At 44.1% G+C, this 23,798-nt stretch overlaps 1 protein-coding gene across 1 annotated transcript in view; it reads left to right on the top strand.

Annotated features, from left to right (window-relative positions):
• The window catches only part of NLRP5 (NLR family pyrin domain containing 5), a 29,891-nt gene extending 6,530 nt beyond the window's left edge, over positions 1 to 23,361 (top strand). Inside the window, exons 3-11 of the mRNA XM_065899306.1 lie at positions 551 to 2,147; positions 3,147 to 3,314; positions 7,033 to 7,197; positions 9,187 to 9,357; positions 11,933 to 12,103; positions 14,975 to 15,145; positions 17,671 to 17,838; positions 20,981 to 21,151; positions 23,229 to 23,361. Coding sequence (XP_065755378.1) covers positions 551 to 2,147; positions 3,147 to 3,314; positions 7,033 to 7,197; positions 9,187 to 9,357; positions 11,933 to 12,103; positions 14,975 to 15,145; positions 17,671 to 17,838; positions 20,981 to 21,151; positions 23,229 to 23,361 — 2,915 coding nt within the window. The remainder of the gene's footprint in view (positions 1 to 550; positions 2,148 to 3,146; positions 3,315 to 7,032; positions 7,198 to 9,186; positions 9,358 to 11,932; positions 12,104 to 14,974; positions 15,146 to 17,670; positions 17,839 to 20,980; positions 21,152 to 23,228) is intronic.
• Positions 23,362 to 23,798: the final 437 nt, after the last annotated feature.

Here is a 23,798-nt window from a genome sequence, read left to right as displayed (position 1 = left end):
ACAGTAGCCTGGGACTCCTGGGCTGGAACTGAATGTGCACGCCCACCCCGAGGTCTGGAACGCAGGGCCACGCACACATCCTCAGCTCCCCCAAGCTTCTCTGTCTTTCAGAGACCACATAGGCATGTTCAATGTAGATTATTCAGTGAATACGTAGTTGTGTGTCCACAGGGCACCAGGCACTGTTACAAATACTGAAGATACAGTAGCAAGAAGTCCCTGCACAGAATCCATTGCCAGAGACAGACAATAAGCAAACAAAAATGTAACCTATCAGGTATGAAGTCCTGGAAAGAGAAATCAGGTTAAAGGGACACAGAGCTATTTTGCAGAGCATCCGTAAACTTTGAGGAAGTGATCTTCATACGAGGGACAGAGCTTGTTATATGTACGTTGCTAGGAAGAAACAAAAGACCCACAGCTGTAGGCTGTGTGACTTAGGATCCACTAGGTCTGCGGTTTTTGTTTTGCTTTTTTGCTAGTTTTTTACTAAAATCCGGACTTTCTTCAAACTCTCTATCTCGTTCTTCTTCTCTCCTGTCCGACTCAGGCCACAGAAATGACCAACAAGACTATAAGAGTCACGTGATGAGGAAATTCTCCACGAAGCTGGATGCACACCAGAGCTTTGAAAAATTTGCCTCTGACTGTCCAGATGTGCACGTGTTGTTGGGGGCTTTTAATCCAGACCAGGGGGGCTTCCGGCCTCTCACTGTGGTTCTACACGGAAAGGCGGGAATCGGGAAATCGGCTCTGGCCAGAAGGATCCTGCTGTTCTGGGCACAAGGTGAGCTCTACCAGGGCCTGTTCTCCTATGTCTTTTTCCTCCATGCCAGAGAGGTACAGTGGACGAGGGAGTGCAGCTTTGCAGAGTTAATCTCCAGGCAGTGGCCAGACACCCAGGTCCAGGTGGAGGAGATCCTGTCCCAACCAGAAAGGCTCTTGTTTGTGGTTGATGGATTTGAGGACCTGGACCTCGCCTTCAAAGACGACGACTCAAATCTCTCTGGAGACTGGGCGGAGAAGCAACCCGTGTCCGTCTTGATGCACAGTCTTCTGAAGAAAGTCTTGCTTCCCGAATCTTCCCTGATCGTCACCGTCCGAGACTCGGGCATAGAAAAGCTCCAGTCCGTGCTCCTGTCTCCCCATTACCTGTTGGTTGGGGGACTCTCAGTGGAAAAAAGGATGCAGTTGCTTCTTGAGCATATGAAGCATGAACATCAAAAGATGCAAACCTTGCGTTCAGTAGTGGGCAACCATGAGGTGTTTGACAAGTGCCAGGTGTCCGTCGTGTGCTCCCTGGTCTGTGAGGCGCTCAACCTGCAAGAGGCACTAGGAAAGAGCCTTTCCATCACTTGCCAGACTCTCACGGGCTTGTATGCCTCATTCGTGTTCCATCAGCTCGCTCCAAAAGATGCAGTCAGGAGCTGTCTGCGTCAGGAAGAAAGAGTCACCTTGAAGGGCTTGTGCCAGATGGCTGTGGAAGGCGTATGGAATACGAAGTTCGTGTTTTACAGCGATGACCTGGGCATTCACGGACTGAAGGGACCTGAGCTCTCTGCTCTGTTTCACACAAGCATCCTTCTCCAAGGCAGCCACTGTGAAGAGTGTTACATGTTCTTACACCTCAGCCTCCAGGAGTTCTTTGCTGCCTTGTACTATGTCCTGGAAGGATTGGAAGGAGAGGGGGACCCCTACCCTCTGTTCACTGAGAATGTAAAGAGTTTGATGGAACTCAAGCAAATCGACTTCAACGTCCACTTGGTCCAGATGAAGAGGTTCTTGTTTGGCCTCATGAGCAAAGAGGTGATGGGGGCGCTGGGAACCCTCCTGGGATCTCCTGTCCCCCTGGTGGCAAAGCAGAGGCTTCTGCACTGGATCTCTTTGTTGGGTCAACACACCAACACCACTGCCCCGCTAGACTTCCTTGACGCCTTCTACTGTCTTTTTGAGACACAGGATGACGAGTTTGTTCGCTCGGCATTGAACAGCTTCCAAGAAGTGTGGCTTCCACTGAACCGGCCAATGGACTTAATAGTGTCTTCTTTCTGTTTCCGGCATTGCCAGTATTTACGGAAAATTCGGTTGGATGTCAGAGAGGTCCCAAAGCATGAATTTGCTGAGGCATGGCCCAGCATTCCCCAAGGGTGAGTACCTTATCTCTGCAATTCGTCTTTTTCTTTCCATCTTTGGGAGGGGGGCTATAATTAACAGATGAAAATTGCATATATTTAAGATGTATGCCTTGGTGTTTTGATATACCTGAAATAATCATCACCATCAAGGGAATTAACATACCCGTTACCTCTGATAGTTATCATTTTCTTTGTGTGTGTGTGGTGAAAACACTTACTACCTACTATCCCTAGGCACATCGTTGTACATTAGCTCTCCAGCATGTATTTATCCTGCATAACTGAAATTTTGTATCCTTTGGCCAACATCTCCCCATTTCCCCCACCCCCAGCCCCAGGCAACCACCACTCTACATTCTGCTTCTATGAATTCGACTCTTTGAGAATCTCCATGAAAGTGAGATCATGCATGTCTCTGTTACTGCTTTTTCCCTTAGCATAATATCCTCTAGCTTCATCCCAGTTGTTGCAAATGGCAGGACTTCCTTCTCTTTTAAGGCTGAATGATATTCCATTTTGTGCATATACCACATTTTCTATATCCACTTATCCACTGACGGACACTTAGGTTGTTTCCATGTCTTGGCTATTGTGAAAAATAGAGTACAAATATCTCTTTGGGATCCTGATTTCAATTCTCTGATATACTCCCAGAAGTAGGATTGCTGGATCATGTGGTAGTTCTATTTTTAATCTGGGGGGGAAACTCCATACTGTTTTCAGTAGTGGCTGCACCCTCTGACATTCAAGGGGGAGCTAGAATTTAAGCACAAATCTTACTCGAGAGCTGGAGGTGTGCCCCGTGGGTGTCGAAATATTCAGGAGGCAGGTGGTTATGAGAGCACTTCTCCAGAGCATGAGGCGAGATCTGCTACACTAGCCTCAGAGTCTCTAAAACCATCCCTGTCCAGCCCTAATACACTGGTTTCTCTCCCCGGGCATTTCTGCGGCAGTTGTTCATGTTAAAATCCATCCTGTGGAAGCAAATGCTTATTTCCTCCTCCAACATAGCCTGAAGATCAAGACCCATGATGAACACTGGGAACACCTCTGCTCTGTGCTCAGCACCCACCCGAACCTACAACAGCTCGACCTGAGTGGCAGCATCTTGAGTGAAGAGGCCATGAAGACCCTCTGCATCAAGCTGAGGCAGCCAACATGTAAAATACAGAATCTGATGTAAGACTTCCCAGCCCTTGTACATGCCCCTTTGCCTGGCTGTGTCATGGCTCTCCTCTCCCACCTACTGAGGAAGACCAATCTATAAAATGTATTTGGAGGGAATAAGTGCCATGGAAGGTACAGGAACCAAGTTCCCAAAAGCACAGGATGGGGAATGACTAAAGACCTTGTGAAGGGATTACTAAGGTGGGTTCATTTACTCGGGGTCTTGAAGGATGAATAGGAGTTTGTTAGTGAGGGAAAAGTGAGGGAGGCTCATTTCAATAAATGGTAGAGCGTGAGGCAATAGCAAGATCAAAGTGCATGATCTGTGAGAGCCTTTAAATCAGTCCTTAATGCTTTTAGGCTAATAAGGTAACAAATATTTAAATATCCAATATATTGGGTTGGCCCAAAAAGTTCATTCGGGTTTTTCCATAACATCTTACAGAAAAACCCAAATGAACTTTTTTGGGCCAACCCAATAAGTTCCTGGGTCTGTTGGAGACGCCAGGGTACTTACCAGATACCTAGGACAGGAAATGAAGGGCTTGTTCTACTTCAACAAAGGTTCTATTTCTACTTTTCCCTCCAGGACCAAGTGAAGCACATGTGACACTCAAGACTAGACCAAGTCAAGTTCTCGGCTGCAAACATTTTCCTCTCCTGTGGCCACTTCTATCTCTTCCCAAATTAGTTTCCTTAAACTGGGCGTAGCCAAGGAGCTTGGTGATCCCAGAATAAGGAATGATGCCTTGTTCACCTTAAGTCCTACACCAAACTTGATTGCTCTGTCAGCTGTTATCTTAACTGTTTTTCCCTTGGGAATCCCTCCCCACTAGCTGCCCCTATGTTAAGCTCTTGTTACACCCTGTCACTTGCTTTAATCCATGTCATCCATATCTACACTACCAAGTGTAAAACAGATAGCTAGTGGGAAGCAGCCACATAGCACAGGGAGGTCAGCTCCGTGCTTTGTGACCACCTAGAGGGGTGGGATAGGGAGGGTGGGAGGGAGATGCAAGAGGGAGGAGATATGGGGATATATGTATATGTATGGCTGATTCACTTTGTTATACAGCAAAAACTAACACACCATTGTAGAGCAATTATACTCCAATAAAGATGTTAAAAGAAAAAATAGTAACTCTAAAAAAAAAAAAAAATCCATGTCATCACTATTTGTCATTCAGCCCTAATACATGATAATGGTAAAGAGATTCAGGAAGTACAAAGGATTTTCAGTAAGTCCCTTGACGCCTCTTCAGCTTCCTGTTTGCCTAATTACTTTCACATATTCTCATAAATTTTCCATGCAATTATAAATATTTAGTGGCATTTAATCCAAATGATATCACATTGCACAGTCTGACATTTGATTTTTTTCTTCAACTTGAACTTGGCTAGATATCTGTAGCTCTATTCTTAATGAACTATAACATATTTCATTCTTTTTTTATAAATTTTTTGGAGTATAGTTGAATTACAATGTTGTGTTAGTTTCTGCTGCATAGAAAATTGAATTAGCTATACATATACATACATCCATTCTTTTTTAGATTCTATTCCCATATAGGTCATTACAGAGTACTGAGTAGAGTTCTCTGTGCTATACAGTAGGTCCTTATTAGTTATCTATTTTATATATAGTAGTGTGTATATGTCAGTCCGAATCTCCCAATTTAGCCCTCCCCCACCCTTTCCCCCTTGGTAATCATAAGTTTGTTTTCTACATCTGTGATTCTATTTCTGTTTTGTAGATAGGTTCATTTGTACCATTTTTTTTTTTAGATTCCACATAGTGATATCATATATTTGTCTTTCTCTGTCTGACTTACTTCACTTAGTATGATAATCTCTAGGTCCATCCATATTGCTGAAAATGGCATTAGTTTGTTCTTTATATGGCTGAGTAGTATTCCATTGTATATATGTACCATGTCTTCTTTATCCATTCATCTGTTGATGGACACTTAGGTTGCTTCCATGTCCTGGCTATTGTAAGTAGTGCTGCAGTGAACATCGGGGTACATGTATCTTTTTGAATTATGGCTTTCTCTGGATATATGCCCAGGAGTGGGATTGCTGGATCCTATAGTAGCTCTATTTTTAGCTTTCTTATGCATAACTCTTTTGCCTCTTTTGAATGTCTTCCCTGATAGGTTAAGCTCCATAGGGCACAGAATATTAGCATTTGTTTAATACACTCTTCCCAGTGCCTGATGCGTTATAGGTACTCAAGTATTTGCTACTTTAAAATAAAATACTTTTGACCTTTGAACAATGCAGGAATTATTTTGACCCTCGAACAATGCCAAGCCCTGGCCCCATGCAGTCAAAAATCCAAACATAGGGCTTCCCTGGTGGCGCAGTGGTTGAGAGTCCACCTGCCGATGCAGGGGACACGGGTTCGTGCCCCGGTCCAGGAAGATCCCACATGCTGCGGAGTGGCTGGGCCCGTGAGCCATGGCCGCTGAGCCTGCGCGTCCAGAGCCTGTGCTCCGCAACGGGAGAGGCCACACAGTGAGAGGCCTGCGTACCACAAAAAAAAAAAAATCCAAACATAACTTTTGACTCCCCCAAAACTTAACCAGTAATAGTCTACTGTTGACCAGAAGCCTTACCAATAACATAGTCAATTAATACATATTTATATATGTATTATATACTGTAGTCTTACAATAAAGTAAGCTAGAGAAAAGATGTTATTAAGAAAATCATAAGGAAGAGAAAGTACATTTTTACAGTGCTGTATTGATACCATAAATTGATGTTATCTATTTATAAGGGGAATCATTTGTCAGCATCTCCATCAATATTATATGATACAAAATACTTTAATGTTATATGTATAACATACATATGTGTATATACATACGTGTAACAGTGGACATCAAAAATGAAAATATAATGTGAAAGAAATTCATATTTATTTACAGGTGTAATGATTCATGCATAGATAATGAAGAAGCAGCAATAAGATTGCTTTATGGTTGCCTAGCCTGTACATTAATGAATGAATCATTATAATTTTTTTTTTTTTTTTTTTTTGCGGTACGCAGGCCTCTCACTGTTGTGGCCTCTCCCGTTGTAGAGCACAGGCTCCGGATGCGCAGGCTCAGCAGCCATGGCTCACGGGCCCAGCTGCTCCGCGGCATGTGGGATCCTCCCAGGCCGGGGCACGACCCCGTGTTCCCTGCATCGGCAGGCGGACTCTCAACCACTGCGCCACCAGGGAAGCCCCATTATAAAATTTTTATGGCATCCATATTACAGTCATACTCATAATACAGTATTGGAAACATTGTTACATTTTTTAAAAAAATCGTCACTTACCTGTGACGATCAGCTGATACAGTGTCTACAATTATGAGAGAGAAAGGCAGACTGTACAGTAATGCAGTTCTTTGAAAGCAAAGTTATAAAACAGTGAGAAAACAAACACATTAATTTTATACTGAATATCACTCCCCTTATTCCTGTGTCAATGATAGGCTATCCACTTCAATACAAGTTTTGCACACAATGTTCTACATATATATTTTTATATATTTATTTTAAAAATCCATGTATAAGTGGACTCGTGCAGTTTAAGTCCATGTTATTTGAGGGGTAATTGTAAATGCAAATAATGAGAGATCAGAGTTGAAATGGAAGAAAGAGCAAGAAGGAAACATTAGGATACAACCAAATGTCACCCAAATGTCTAACTAGTGTTTTCTTTCCTCTTCTGTAGATTTACCGGTGCCCAGATTACCCCTGGTCTCCGTCACCTCTGGCTAACGCTTATCAACAGAAATATTAAATACCTGGACTTGGAAAGCACTCACCTGAAGGATAGAGATGTTATGATGGCATGTGAAGCAGTAAAGCACCCAAACTGTTTGCTGGAGTCTCTGAGGTAAGTCCTGGGTATGGTTTTTGCTTTGCGGATTTCAGGGCTTTATTGTTTTTACTTTTTATTTTGAAATAATCATTCACAGAAAGCTGCTAAAATATTATAGAGAATCAGGAGTCTGGATAAAGTTGGTGGTGATGGCTGCACAACAGTGTATATATATATAATTAATGCCGCTGAATTGTACACTGAAAAGTTAAGATGGTAAATTTTGTGTTATGTATACTTCACCACAAGAAAAAAGTAACTTTTGGGCTTCCCTGGTGGCGCAGTGGTTGAGAGTCCGCCTGCCGATGCAGGGGACACGGGTTCGTATCCCGATCCGGGAAGATCCCACATGCCGCGGAGCGGCTGGGCCCATGAGCCATGGCCGCTGAGCCTGCGCGTCTGGAGCCTGTGCTCCGCAACACGAGAGGCCACAACAGTGAGAGGCCCGTATACCGCAAAAAAAAAAAAAAAAAAATAGTAACTTTCAATTTTTTTTTCTGGCAGAAACCAATTTTATTTAGGCTGTTAAAACATTTTTTTATTGTGGTACATTGACTTGTATATAGGAAACTTATATAACATTATATTTCTTTTTAATGAATGAATGAATGAATTTTTGGCTGTGTTGGGTCCTCTTTGCTGTGCATAGGCTTTCTCTAGTTGCGGTGAGCGGGGGCTACTCTTTGCTGCGGTGCATAGGCTTCTTGAGGTGGCTTCTCTTGTTGTGGAGCACGGGCTCTAGGTGTGCGAGCTTCAGTAGGTGTGGCACACGGGCTCAGTAGTTGTGGCACATGGGCTCAGTAGTTGTGGCTCTCGGGCTGTAGAGCGCAGGCTCAGTAGTTGTGGTGCACGGGCTTAGTTGCTCTGCGGCATGTGAGATCTTCGTGGACCAGGGCTCGAACCTGTGTCCCCTGCATTGGCAGGCGGATTCCTAACCACTGCGCCACCAGGGAAGCCCAGGTCCTACTGTTAACACACAGCTTCCAAGACCCTGCTGGGCACAGGCAGTCTGCTTATAGAAGCAGAGGGAGCTTGGGGAAACCTGGAGGTCTTATGGACCTGACCCAGAAGTGGTTCAAATCACTTCCCCTCATATTTCTCTTAGCAGGAACTCAGTTGTGTGATCATACTCACTGCAAGGCAGGCTGCGAAATGTAGTCCAACTCTGCATCCAGGTAAAAGCAAGAACAGGTTTGCACGATTAGAGCAATGCCTGGCTGCGGTATTTACTCTTTTAATCCTCACAAGCACCACTGTGATTGGTAGCGGTTATCTCCATGTTTCAGATGGTAAAGCTACTTGCAAAACGGCAGATTACGTGACGCATCAGGCCTAGAGGATATACTATTTAAGGGTATCAACTTGCCAATAGATAAATAGGTCCTGGAGATCTAACGCACAGCATAATGATTATAGACGCCCCAGTATTGTATTATAAACATCAAAATTGGTAGGAGACTAGATCTTAATTATTCCCACCAAAAACAAATAAAAAAAGAAATGATAACGCGTGATGTGATACAGGTTGTAGCTACTGCTACACTGGCAATCATATTGCAATATATAAATGTATCAAATCAATGTATACATATTGCAATGTATAAATATATCAAGTTACACCTGATACTTACACAATGTTATATGTCAGATAAATATATGAGATGTCAGCTTTTGATAATTGCTATGAATAAAATAATACTGAAGCAAGAGGATGGGGTTGGGTAGGGCAGGGCAGGCATAGTTAAGGAAGGTAGTGAGACCCACTTACTCAGAAGAAATGGCACTCTGGAGAGTGAATGGAAAATGGAACCACAAAAAGACCTGGGGCTGGGATGAGAAGGGGTGTTGCAAACAGAAATAGCAAATGCTCAGACCCTCAGGCCAGAGCAAACAGCATCCAGGAACCAGCCAAATGGACAGAGTGGCTGCCGTGCGGGGAAGGAGGGGAAATGGCTTGCTTCTGGGAAGAGGTGAGGATGTGTCTCCCGTTGCCTGTCTCTGCAGGTTGGATCACTGTGAATTAACCCACACCTGTTGTCAGGTGATCGCCCAAATGCTTGTTACGTCCATCAGCCTGAAATCCCTGAGCCTGGCAGGAAATAAGGTGACGGACCAGAGCATAAAGTCTCTCTGTGATGCCTTGAAGGTCACACAGTGCACCCTGCAGAAGCTTATGTGAGTTGAACTCTGTTCACCAGAGTTATCTTCTCTTGAGATCATCCAGGTCATGGGCGAAAAGGGAGGGGAACTGGCTGATGTGTAAGCCGAGGGTTAGAATGGGAGATGGGACCTCATGGGAGAGCCCAATGTGGAGGTTGGAGAAAGACCCAAAAACTAACATCTATGTCTTTGCTACTGACTCCAAACGGATATAAAAGACCAGAGCAGAAGCTGAACTTGAAGAAACAGAGTAGAATGGAGGTTGCCAGAGGCTGGGAGTTGGGGAAATGGGGAGATATGTGTCAAAGGGTATAAACTTCCAGTTATAAGAGGAATAAGTTCTGGGGATCTAACATACAGCATTCAGATTATAGTTAACAACACTGTACTATATACTTGAAACTTTCTCCAATGCCAAAATCCCAAAGAGACGTAGGACTGTGGTTCAGCTGCCGTCTATGGCACCGTCTATGGCACCATCTATAGACGTCTATAGACGTCTATGGCATCCTCAAGCACCAGGCTCTGTGCTAAGTGTTCTCTCCCATTAACATCATTTTCACAAGAAACCTACCAGCTGGGATTTTTTCCCTCCCACTTGCTGATAAGGAAAACAGAATCCAGAAGAAGGGAAGTCTCTTGTCTCAGGGCACACAGGGAATAAAAGGCACAACTAAACTCTGAGCTCCCGTTTGATACCTAGGGAACTGCTCTGTTACCTGGGAATTTCCTCCTTGACATCCCACAATTCGGACAAGGATGTTTTTCCCCACCATTCCCAAAGCGTGCCATGGCAGGAGCATCCTCCTTCAGTGGGAGTTTGGTTCTGAATCAGAGCAAAAGTTGAAAACCAAGTGGCACTAATTACCCTTTCAAGCCCAGAAGGGGGAAAAAAAAATCACAGTGGAAGCCAACATACCTTCTGGCCATCAACCTGTGGAGGGGTGGGGGAGAAAAACTTTATTCTACACTCTTATGATCAGTATCTGGGGCCTGCAAATTAAACAGACGATGGACAGATTTGCGGGAGAAAAGGCATACAAATTTTATTGATGTTAATTTTTTTTAACGCGCATGGGGCCTTCACGGAAAGAAAGTGAAAAACCCGAAGAAGCAGTTAGACTCAGGAGCTTATATACCATTTTAACAAAAGGTAATGAACTGTGGAGAAGTGACTAGACAAAGGAAAGGGGTTTGGGGCTTCTATGGGCTGATAAATTATGGGAAGGTGACTAGGAAGTAAATGGGGGAAACTAATAGAAAATAAGCATTATAGGAAGACTTGCCTCAGTGCCACCTCTATCTCTGTGATAAAGGTTGTTCTTTCCCTGGTACAGGAAGTGGGGGAAATGTGTGCCCTGCTTTCAGGCAGATAGGTGGAGGGCAGAGAGCTCCTCCTGTGTCTGGTTTTTCTTAATTGCCTCCAGCTCAAAATACTGTTTAAGTCAAAGTAGCATATTTTTGAGGTGGCCTGTCCTGATCCCTTTCAAGTCCAACCCAGCAAGCATTTCTTCCTTCATCGAAAGGAACCACCACCAATAATACAGCGGAAGTGCTTGCTATGGGCACTGCACTGCTCTAAGCACGTCAGATGTGTCAATTCATCTAATTTTGTCACAATCCCATGAGAGAAGTACTATTAAACTCTCATTTTCAAGTACTGTTGCTTCTTAAGCTTTGCTAAAGTGGTGGACTATCTAGTTTATATCTATGGGTCATGGTGTATTAAATGTAAGTCCTTCTAAATAGGGAAGTCACCCATCTCTGCAAAACCTCACACCACAGTAAAACAGCCAGATAGAGAGCAGATTTGCTTTGCCCAGGCGCTGCCCATGGTGGTTGATGGAAGATTTAATCACCCACGATATTTAGAGTAGTATTTTTGTTTTGCTTTGTTCTGTTTTGTTTTGATTTGAAGTATAGTTGATTTGCAATGTTGTGTTAGTTTTGGGTGTACAACAAAGTGATTCAGATAAAAAATGTACAGGTGTATATATATATATATATGTAGGTATATATATGTATGTATATACATATATATATATTCTTTTTCAGATTCTTTTCCCTTGTAGATTATTACAAGACATTGAGTAGAGTTCCCTGTGCTGTACCGTAGGTCCTTCTTTGTTATCTATTTTATATATAGTAGTCCGTATCTGTTAATCCCAAGCTCCTAATTTATCCCTCCCCGCCACCTTTCCCCTTTGGTAACCATAAGTTTGTTTTCTATGTCTGTGAGTCATATTTCTGTTTTGTAAATTCATTTGTATCTTTTCTTTTAAGATTCCACATATGAGCAATATCATATGATATTTGTCTCTCTCTGTCTTAACTTCACTCAGTATGACCATCTCTAGGTCCATCCTTGTTGCTGCAAATGGCATTATTTCATTCTTTCAGAGTGCAATTTGGGGACTGAATCACTGGAGTTGAGTTTGCAAGTTAAACACAGACATGATGTGACATCACCAGATATCTGCCAGGACGTGTCAGCTATGGGGGTGACCTTTCTCTCCCTTCCTTGCAAGGGAGGGAGAGATGGAAATCTAAGAATAGATATCATTGCCTTTCTGGGACTCTCTCCTTGCAGACTGGGGAACTGCGGCCTCACAGCCACTGACTGCCAGGATCTGGCCTCGGCTCTTACCAAGAACCAGAGCTTGACACACCTGTACCTGTCAGGAAACAGCCTGGGGAGTGAAGGCATGAATCTGCTGTGTCGAGCCGTGAAACTTCCCAACTGTGGTCTACAGAGGCTGATGTGAGTCCAACTCGCTGCCCTGCGAGGATTCGTAGTTTTATTACAAAGAGCAGAAAGCAGTGGGGAACGTGGAAATTGTCAGGACGAAGGGACCTGATAAGTGCCACATCCTGCCCCTCCTGATAGCTTCTATATTTCATCCTTCCGTGGAAAATTCCACCTCCGCCTCTGTGTTTTCTTACAGTGGGAAGTCCTCATTTATCGAAATACAGCCGATTCTCATTACTTGTGGCAGTTGTGTTCTGTAAAGTTGCTGTGAATACTGAATTAGCAAATGCTGAATTAGCGAATACTGAACCATTGCTCCTACGGGAATACAGGGTTAGGTCCCCGGGAGCCTCTGGTCACATTTTTTAAAATTTATTTTATTCAAGTATAGTTGATTTATATTGTTGTGTTAATATCTGCTGTATAGCAAAGTGATTCAGTTATACATATATATATTCTTTTTCATTATGGTTTATCACAGGATATTGAATATAGTTCCCTGTGCTATACAGTAGGACCTTGTTGTTTATCCATCCTATAGATAATAGCTTACATCTGCTAATCCCAAACTCCCAATCCATCCCTCCCCCAGCCTCCCTCCCCCTTGGCAAGCACAAGTCTGTTCTCTATGTCTGTGTGTCTGTCTCTGTTTCATAGATAAGTTCACTTGTGTCACATTTTCTTCAAGCAATCAATACATAACCTTGTTTTGTGTGTTTCTTTTTAAAGACACTTTATTTAATGCATATTATTGATTCATTAACATTGGACTCACAGCCAACAGCACTAGATCTCATCCCCGAAGAAAGCTTATGTGATACATGTGTTTTCTCCATAAAACACAACCCAGCCTTCTTACCCTCAGGACACTAGACAGCACCTTAGCACTATCCTTGGGGGCCATTTTAAACAATGAAGTCACCAACAACAACAAAAAACCCCACAAAAATGCAAAAAATCGTGGCATTAACTGGACTGTGAAAAGGATGCCTGTTTATGGTGTGACAGCTGAAAAATTCCAACCTCAGCTAGGAGCACGTGCAACCGACAACTCAAAGTTTTCTCTGCTCTGCACATTATTGATTTGCAAATATCGGTTTTGGGGGACACCAGTGTTAGCAAGGAGGCGGATTCAGGAATGCAGAGTCCACGAATAATGAGGCTTGACCATTTATTAAGCACCTATGTTGGGCAGACACTCTTGGTTGCTAGGGACAGAGATGAGAGGCAGACGTGGTCCCTATGTTTACATAGGTTAGATTCTGGCAGGGGAGTGTTGGATTAGAGCTGAGATTTTTCAGTACTTCCCTGGCGGTCCAGTGGTTAAGACTCTGTACTTCCAATGCAGGGTGCACTGGTTTGATCCCCAGTCAAGGAACTAAGATCCCACGTGACGTGTGGCCAAAAAAAAAAAGAGAGATGAGATTTTTAGACGAGGGTACTGGTGATGTAGGATCATTAGCCACAAAGTGTGTGTGACACACACACATATCTGGGGGTGCTGTGTACTCTAGCTGTTTTACAGTAGGTGTAGGTGTCCCTGTCACTGTTTTAAATACTGCCCCCTCGTGTTGCCAGACTCTTCTATCAGAAATCTTTGGTTTGACGGTAAGAATGTGAGACTGTTAGCCCTGCTCAGTGCCGACAACCAGCTCTGCAATTTCACCTCTTTGACCCATTAGTCCACCAACAACGTCACATGAGGGGAAAATATTCGTGCATTAATGGTATACCTGTAGCCAGAAATTCTGTTGAAGAATATAACTTTGATTCATATGTCTACCTTATGACGAGTTCTAAGGTTCCCCAGTGAGTAAGTATGCGGAGATAGCAGTGTAGAGAGACTAGTGAGCACCACCCGCTCGCCAAGATGTCCGTGTCCTAATCCCCGGAACTTATGAATATGATACCTTACATGGTAAAAAGGACTTTGCAGTGTGATTAAGTTAAGAATCCTGAGGGACTTCCCTGGCGGTCCAGTGGTCAGGACTCCGTGCTTCCACTGCAGGGGGCACAGGTTCGATCCCCGGTCAGGGAACTAAGATCCCTCAAGACGTGCGGTGCAGCCAAAGTAAAAATAAAATAGAATAGAATAAAAGAGCAAAAGAAAAAATTTTTAAAAAGAATCTTGAGATGGGAAGATTCTCCTAGATTATCTGGGTGGTCCCCATGTAATCACACATGTCCTTCAAAGGAAAGAAGGAGGTAGGAGACTCACAGGTGGAGGGGTGATAACAGAGTGATACAGTTGCTGGCTGGAGACCAAGATCTAAGGCATGGGGGCAGCTTCTAAAACCTGGAAAAGGCAAGGGAACAGATTCTCTCCAGAAGGAACACAGCCCTGCTGACACCTTGATTTCCAGACCAGTGAGACCCTGACCTCCAAAACCGTGAGATAACGTAGGTGTGTTTTTGAAACACTAAGTTTGTGGCCATTTGTTACAGCAGCCATAGGAAGCGAATGCATTGAGTATGGAGGAAAATTTTTTTTTTTTTTTTTTTTATGCATTACGCGGGCCTCTCACTGTTGTGGCCTCTCCCGTCGTGGAGGACAGGCTCCGGACGCGCAGGCTCAGCGGCCATGGCTCACGGGCCCAGCCGCTCCGCGGCACGTGGGATCCTCCCAGACCGGGGCACGAACCCGTGTCCCCTGCATCGGCAGGCGGACTCTCAACCACTGCGCCACCAGGGAAGCCCTGGAGGAAAATTTTAAAAAGATGGATCTTGAGGAGCATCCAGCACGTGCACTGTGCCAGGTGTTCCACGGTCATCCCATCCCTGACACCCACAGGAGGAGAAAACTGAGGCCGAGGGAAGTTGCTCACGTGAGGTCACACTGAGGAACATGTATGACCGTCCTCTTTCCCTGTGTGTGCCCTGCAGACTAAACGCGTGCAACCTGGATGTGGCTGGCTGTGGCTTTCTTGCATTTGCACTCATGGGCAACAGACATCTGACGCATCTGAGCCTCAGCATGAACCCCTTGGAAGATGACGGGATGAACCTTCTGTGTGAGGTCATGATGGAGCCGTCTTGTCTCCTCCAGGACCTTGAGTAAGTTTCCCTGGTTGCTGGGGATCAACTCTACCATCTGGGGGCCTGAGGTTCTAGAATGTCAAGAGCGATGGTACCACAAATTAGTTCTAGGGTCAACTGAGGCTCATTCTTTCCAGTGGACACCCTGCGTAAGTTGATGTGTTGACACTGCAGTGAGTATGGGAAGGAAAGAGAGAGTATTCTGAACGGGAGCCCCGTGGAAGGATCTATGGGATTCTAGGACACGCTTGATCTCTAAAACCTCTTTACTTTTCAGAACATCTTGCACCAGGTTAATCTTCAGCTATTCATTCTGTTTGTGGGGTGGAGGGGGAGGGGGGTAGCTGTCTATCTCTCAATCCCTTTTCTCTCTGGGGCTCAAATTTCTTCACCCCTATTGGAACATTTTTATATACTAGGAGTATTCCATCACTAAACCAACTAGAAAAAATTAAAGGACCTCAATGAACAGAAATAAATCTCTAAGCTTGAAACCGAGCAATAATCACTCAATATTTCAGTTAATGTCTCCCGGATGCATAAGCAGCATTGACTGTGTCACAAAGAAAGGATCCTAGCAGTTTCCACTCAGGTATTCTTACCATGTGGCAGGCATGTGTGGCTCTCAATATTCCTGCAGTTCCCCCACCAGTCATACACCAGGGGGAACTAAAACTCCCAAGGAACATAAACCTTGCTTGGGTCTCACATTCTGTCCTTGAGGATAAGCAAATCATAATAGTAAATGAAGCACGATATGGTATTCCATTTAATGGTGCATAATAACTTTTAAAACCCCCCAAAGCTGGGACTTCCCTGGCGATCCAGTGGTTACGACTTTGTGCTTCCACTGCAGGGGGTATGGGTTCAATCCCTGGTCAGGGAACTAGGATCCCACATGCCAAGTGGTGTGGCCAAAAAATAAAAATTTAATAAATAAAATCCCCAAAAGCTGGACACTGGGCTTATGTCCAGTGTTTTAGTCATGTGTACCTTATCAAACTCCGTGTGCTTGATAGCCTTTTCTTATGATCGATTACAAAGGTAGAGTTAGTGGACCAAAAAGTGGGATCACTTTGAGAGCCCTCCCTCCCCAAAAATAAACAAATGAAAGGAATTGGATAGAGATCATAGTACACAAACCTCTGAGTAGCCCCCAAGTATTAATTCTTCTATTTCTTTTCATGGAATTGGCATTTTGAGCCCTAATGCTGCATGGTATAGAAAATTCAGCTTAGTCCATTGGAGATGCCATTTCTTTGGGGTTGCACTTAAGTGCTGGGAGATTTTCTGGTCTTCACCATCACCATCGGTCCATACTGGCTTCTAAGACTTGATCATTCCCACCTGGTCTTCACAAGTGAGTCCTTCCTTGTTCTTTTTTCTTTTTCTTTTTCTAAATTTATTTTTGGCTGCATTGGGTCTTCGTTGCTGCATGTGGGCTTCCTCTAGTTGTTGCGAGTGGGGGCTACTCTTCTTTGCTTTGTGCAGGCTTCTCATTGCGGTGGCTTCTCTTGTTGCAGAGCATGGGCTCTAGGTACATGGGCTTCAGTAGTTGTGGTGCGTGGGCTTCAGCAGTTGTGGTGTGCAGGCTTCAGTAGTTGTGGCTCATGGGCTTAGTTGCTCCACGGCATGTGGGATCCTCCCAGACCAGGGATCAAACCCGTGTCCCCTGCATTGGCAGGTGGATTCTTAACCACTGTGCCACCAGGGAAGCCCTCCTTCCTCGTTCTTGATGTGAATGCCTCATGGAGATGGACCCAGTGGGATCATTCTGTGCTCAGCACACTAAGTGGATGATGTGAGACTCCGGAGCTGTTTCTGTCATGTCTCTTCAGATGACTCATATAGTCACTACTGAAGGGGCCATTTCCACCCTCTCTCACTCCTCCTGGGAACAGACACACAAGACCCCTTCTCCTTTTGGATCCCAAACCCTACCTAGTGTTTCAGTGACTTCTATCATCTTTTCTGTCCCTCTCAGGGCTCTGTCCCTTTGTCAGAGGCTCTACCAATTTCTACTCGTGTTTTTTTCCGTCTCTCTCCCTGCCTTCCACCAGGGAGAATGTTTATCTCATCTTCAGGTGAAAAGAATGCTCTGATAGCTCATTTCTTTGTCTGAAGATGCCTCCAGTCTCTTCAAAAACTTTCCCCACCCTCTGCTATTATATGTCTTTTGAGATGATAAACTGTCCTAAGCTGTTCACAGGGATGGACAGAAAGATCGCCAGTTAGGAAGGAACAAGGGGAATCTCTACTAATGTTTCTGAACCTTATCCCACTGTGGTGCTCTCCTCAAAAGGTACAGATATTGTCCCTCTCTCTAAATCTCGCTCAATAATCTCCATCTCTCTCCCTCTTCATCTCAACCTCTCTCTCTCTCCCTCTCTCTCTCCATCTCTCTATATCTATTCATCTCTCTTTCTGTCTTCATCTCTCTCTCTCCATCTCTCTCTCTCTCTTCATATCTCTCTCTCTCTCTCTCTCTCTCTCTCTCTCACGCTCTCTCTCCCCCACCCACCCCCACTTCCCTCCTCTTGCAGATTGGTAAACTGCCGTCTCACTGCCGCTTGCTGCAAGAATCTGTCCTATGTCATCACAAGAAGTCAACACCTGAAGAGCCTGGATCTAGCCGCCAATGCCCTGGGTGACCACGGGATTGCAGCGCTGTGTGAGGGATTGAAACAGAAGAATTCTCTGAGGAGACTTGGGTACGTTCCTGGGATCACCTCTTTGAGGGCTGGGCACAGAGTGAAGGCGACCCAAACGTTAAGTCGCTTGAACAAAGACCGTGTTCTGATTTTCACAATTCCATCAAATTAGACAGCATACAACCATGGCAGAGTAACAGACTGAGGCACAGATTCCAACTGGGCTCCTTTATATGGATGAATTAAATAGCCAACGCTTGAGAACAGGGTCTGGAGGTAGTGAGAACTAAATAGATGCATGTTTACTGGAAAACCCGTGTGTGCTGAGCACAGGGCCACATGGTGGAGGTATGGACATGTATAGCTCATGGAGTGGCTGCATTTATGGTCTAGTGAGAAAGGTGGACCAAAGAGCAAATGATGACATGGCTGGTTCTCAAACCCTAGTAAGCATCAGAATCACCCCAGAGGCTTGTTTAAAACAGTGTGCCAGTACATACAATGGAATATTACTCAGCCATAAAAAAAGAATGAAATAGTGCCATTTGCTGCAACATGGATGGACCTAGAGATGGTCATACTAAGTGAAGGAATTCAGACAGAGACAGACAAATACCATATGATATGGCTTATATGTGGAATCTAAAAAAAAGGATACAAATGAACTTATGAAAAAGAAACAGACTCACATAGAAAACAAACATCGTTACTAAAGGGGAAACATGGCGGGCAGGGATAAATTACGAGTTTGGGATTAACATATACACACTAATATATATATATATATATATATATATATATATAATAACCAACAAGGACCTACTGTACAGCACAGGGAATGCTACTCAATATTCTGTAATAACCTATATGGGAAAAGAATCTGAAAAAGAAGGGATATATATATGTAATATATATATATACACAATTGAATCTCTGCTGTACACCTGAAACTAACACAACATTGTGTCAATAAATCAACAATACAATGTAAAATAAAAAATTTTTAAAAAAAGGACTGAAGCACTGACACATGCTACAATGTGGATGAACCTTGAAGACATTAGGCTAAAGTGAAATAAGCCAAATACAAAAGGTCACATGCTGTATGATTCCATTTCTATGAAATATCCAGAATGGGCAAATCCATAAAGACAGAAAGTAGATTACAGGCAGACCTCATTTTATTGTTCTTCCCAGATACTGTGTTTTTCACAAATGGAAGGTTTGTGGCAACCCTGCATCAAGCAAGTCTATCAGTGCCATTTTTCCAACATTTTCTCACTTTGTGTCTCTGTCACATTTTGGTGATTCTCCCAATGTTTCAGACTTTTTCATTTTTATTATATTTGTGATGGTGATCTGTGAGCAATGAGCTTTTTATACTTTCTAATTTTTTTAACTGAAATATAGTTCATTTACAATGTTGTGTTAGTTTCAGGTATACAGCAAAGTGATTCCGTTATACATTATATATATAATTATTTTTCAGATTCTTTTCCTGTATAGGTTATTACAGGATATTGAGCATATTCCCTGCACTATACAGTAAGTAGGTCCTTGTTGGTTACCTATTTTACATACAGTAGCTTGTATCTGTTAATTCCAGATTGGTGAACTTTGATGACTTGATGAAGGTGCAGAAGATTAACATTTTTTAGCAATAAAGTATTTTTTAATTAAAGTACACTGTTTTGGGACTTCCCTGGTGGTTCATTCGTTAAGAATCTGCCTGCCAACGCAGGAGACATGGGTTCAATCCCTGGTCTGGGAAGATCCCACATGCCGTGGAGCACCTAAGCCTGCATGCCACAACTACTGAAGCCTGCGCACCTAGAGCCCATGCTCTGCAACAAGAGAAGCCACCACAATGAGAAGCTCGCGCACGGCAACAAAGAGCAGCCCCCGCTCACTGCAACTAGAGGAAGCCCACACATAGCAACAAAGACACAATGCAGCCAAAAATAAATAAATAAATATTTTTTAAAAACTACATTGTTTCTACAAACAATAAATGCTGGAGAGGGTGTGGAGTAAAATGAACCCTCTTGCACTGCTGATGGGAATGTAAATTGATACAGCCAGTATGGAGAACAGTATGGAGGTTCCTTAAAAAACTAAAAATAGAGCTACCATATGACCCAGCAATCCCACTCCTGGGCACATACCCAGAGAAAACTAATTCAAAGACACATGCACCCCAATGTTCATTGCAGCACTATTTACAATAGCCAGGACGTGGAAGCAACCTAAGTGTCCATCAACAGATGAATGGATAAAGAAGACGTGGCACATATATACAATGGAATATTACTCAGCCATAAAAAGAAATGAAATTGGATCATTTGTAGAGATGTGGATGGACATAGAGACTGTCCTACAGACTGAAGTAAGTCATAAAGAGAAAACCAAATATCATATATTAACGCATATATGTGGAATCTGAAAAAATTGGGAAGGTAGATTCTTAACCAGGGGACCACCAGGGAAGTCCTGCTGCTGATTTATTTTATACCTAGCTGTTTGTACCTCTTAATCCCCTACTTCTCTATTGCCCCTCCCCCACCACTGGTTTTTTTCTCTGTGTCTATGACTCTATTTCTGTTTTCTTCATTCATTTTATTTTTTAGATTCCACATTTAAGTGAAAACATACAGTGTTTGGCTTTCTCTGTCTGACCTACTTCACTATGCATAATACACTCCCGGTTCACCCATGTTGCTGCAAGTGGCAAGATTTTGTTCTTTTTCATGGCTGAGTAGTATTCCGTTGTGGTATTTATTTTTGGCTGCATTGGGTCTTTGTTGCTGTGTGCAGGCTTTCTCTAGTTGTGGCAAGTGGGGGCTACTCTTCGTTGTGGTGTGCAGGCTTCTCATTGCGGTGGCTTCTTTTGTTGCGGAGCATGGGCTCTAGGCACGCAGGCTCAGTAGTTGTGGCTCGCGGGTTTCAGTAGTTGTGGCTCACGGGCTCTAGAGCACCGGCTCAGTAGTTGTGGTGCACGGGCTTAGTTGCTCCATGGCATGTGGGATCTTCCTGGACTAGGGCTCGAACCCATGTCCCCTGTATTGGCTGGCGGATTCTCAACCACTGTGCCACCAGGGAAGCCCCCCGCTGTGATTTTAAAGTTGTGGTGGAAGTCAAACATGTGTTAAAGGAGGGATCCGGATCTTGGGGTCATTCCTTGGCTGTGCTGTGCTCTCTAAAGGTTGGAGACATGTGGACTGACCTCCAATGGCTGTGAGGCCCTCTCCTCTGCCCTCTCCTGCAATCAGCACCTGACCAGCCTAAACCTGATGCAGAACAATTTCGGTCCCAGAGGGATGACAAAGCTGTGTTTGGCCTTTGCACAACCCACATCTAATCTACAAACCATCGGGTAAGTCCCGGGCGATGTCTTCTGAAATACAAACCTCCTTCTGCTACAGGCACACTAATTGGTGGAGAAGCAGTTGATCTGAGAAGTTGAGACCTTGTCTCATCAACCAGATCTTTATCCAACCGCTAAGTGCCCACCGTGTTCCAGGCACCGTCTGGGGTGCTGTGGATACAGGGTGGGTGCAGTGCCTGGTACCATGGGGTTTCCTCTGGGGATGGGTTTGGGGAGCGTGGAGGGATGACATACAAATAAAATGTTTATCTTCAAAATAAAAACCCCTAAAACTGGAAGTACCATAGGATCCAGCCATCCCACTTGTGGGTATACACCCAACAAAATTGAAAGCAGGTTTTCAAAGAGATATTTGCACATCTGTGTCCATAGCAGCATTATTCACAATAGCCAAGAGGTGGAAGCAACCCAGGTATCTACTGATGGGTGAATGGATAAATGACGTGTGGTCTGTCCATACCATAAAATATTATTCGGCCTAAAAAGGAAGGAAATTGACACATGCTACAACGTGGAAGAACCTTGAGGACATTATGCTCGGTGAAATAAGCCAGTAACAGAAAGACAAATACTACATGATACTACTTAGGTGAGGTCCCTAGACTCATCAGATCCACAGAGACAGAAAGTGGAATGGTGGGGGCCTGGGGAGCGGGAGACGGGGAGTTAGTGTTTAACGGGGACAGAGTTTCAGCTGGGGGAGATGAAAAGAGTTATAAGGATGGACAGTGCTGAAGGTTACACAACAGTGTGGATGGACTGAGTGCCACTGACCTGTACGATGAAAAATGGTTCTGATGGTAAAGGTTATGTGTATTTTCCCACCATTAAATGTTTTTAATGTTCAGGATTACTGCAGGTGGTAAACGCCAAGAAGGAAACAAAAGAGTAAGAGAGAGTGACCGGGTGTGGAATTAATTTTTTTTTTTTTTTTTGGAATTAATTTTGACGATAGAAAATGTATTTGCTTCTTAGCACCTCATGCTCAGGGCACCCCTGGAGGTGAAGAAGTACAGCTGTGATTGAGGGAAGTAAAGACCTGACTGGAGAAACATAAAACTTGTGGCAGCACAGAAGGCCCCTTGTGGTTGATTGTGATGTATTTATATCAGTAGCAAACTTCCCGGTTGACTAACTGGTTTCTCCTGTATGGTCCAGCGTACAGCAGGTGGATTTATCCAGGGGTCAAGTTTTGACTGATGGACGTCACCAGAAAGAACACGATGGTTGTGGTGTGAAATCTGAGGGGGAGGGTGGCTTGGAAAGCATGGCTCAGTGGATTTGGAGATCTTGATGCGGCCAAAGAGAACGGTTTCAGCGATCGCTTCAGCGAGCGAGCTGAAAAGGCAGAAGGCTGTGTTGAAAAGGGGCATATTTGTGTTGGTGACTCACGAGGCAATGTAGCCTTTGATGAGATAAGCTTGTGATTTAGGGAACTTAGCAGTAAAGATGAGAAGAGGCAGACCTAGATTTTACTAATGGACCTTTCAGGAGGCTGTTTCCTTATCTGTCAAATGGGGACGATACCATGTGTCTATTTGAATACCTGTTTCTCTCTCCCAGAATATAAGCTTCACGATGGTGGGGATTTTGCCTTGTTCATCACTGTGCCTCTAAACCCTGTAACAGGACCTGGCACAAAGTCAGTTCTCAGGAAGGAGTTCGTGAATGGATGAATAACCATGTCTGCCTCTTCAGAAAGCTATGAGGGACAGGTGCCTGTAAAAACTCAGTGTAGTGTCTGCCTTGTAAAGAGTTCCTTTACAAGGAGGGACTGACTTTCATTCTATGGGGAACACACTGTTTCTCCTCAAGAATACAAGAGGAGGGACTTGCCTGGCGATCCAGTGGTTAAGACTCCGTGCTTCCAGTGCAGGGGACGGGGGTTTGATATCTGGCCAGGGAACTAATATCCCACATGCTGTGTGGTGTGGCCAAAAATTAAAAAAAAAAAAAAGTGCAAGAGGAGGTTTCAGACCCTTGGTGGGGTGTCCAGGAATTCTGAGGAAGGGAGAAGCGTCAGAAGCAAATTCTCAGAGTAGTAAGTCCCCTTCTTGCTCCCCAGGCTGTGGAAATGGCAATACCCTGCTCGAATAAGAAGGCTTCTGGAGGAGCTAGAGCGACTCAAGCCGCACATTGTAATTGGTGACGGTTGGTATTCTTTTGCGGAAGATGACCGGTACTGGTGGAAAAGCTGAAGACGTAAAAACCCTCCCCACCCACACTCACTCTGATGGAGGAACTTTCTAGGGTCCAGCTGTGCCCAGGGGTTCCTTTTCAAAGATGGATAATGATTTCTGATTTTCATAAAGCCCTCATAGGTAGTGATTCTTGTGTGTCCACTTTAACTTGGTCATTGCATTTGCCTGAGGTAGGCTTGTGACCTTCGTGTCATAGGACCTCAGTATCTGTGAAATGTCTGTCCTACCAGAGGGCATGGAGAGAGAATCAAATAAACACTGAGCATTTGGAAAAAGCATCCAGTGGCCTTCTTTTTTTTTTTTTTTGGCTGCGTTGGGTCTTCATTGCTGCATGTGGGGTTTCTCTTGTGGCGAGCGGGGGTCTACTCTTCATTGTGGTGCGCAGGCTTCTCATTGTGGTGGCTTCTCTCGCTGCAGAGCACAGGCTCTAGGCA

The sequence above is a fragment of the Phocoena phocoena genome, chromosome 20, assembly GCF_963924675.1.
Source record: "Phocoena phocoena chromosome 20, mPhoPho1.1, whole genome shotgun sequence".
In the NCBI taxonomy this organism is placed as follows: Eukaryota; Metazoa; Chordata; class Mammalia; order Artiodactyla; family Phocoenidae; genus Phocoena; species Phocoena phocoena.
Note: the sequence above shows the minus strand (reverse complement) of the source record. Positions and strands in the feature narration are given on the sequence as shown.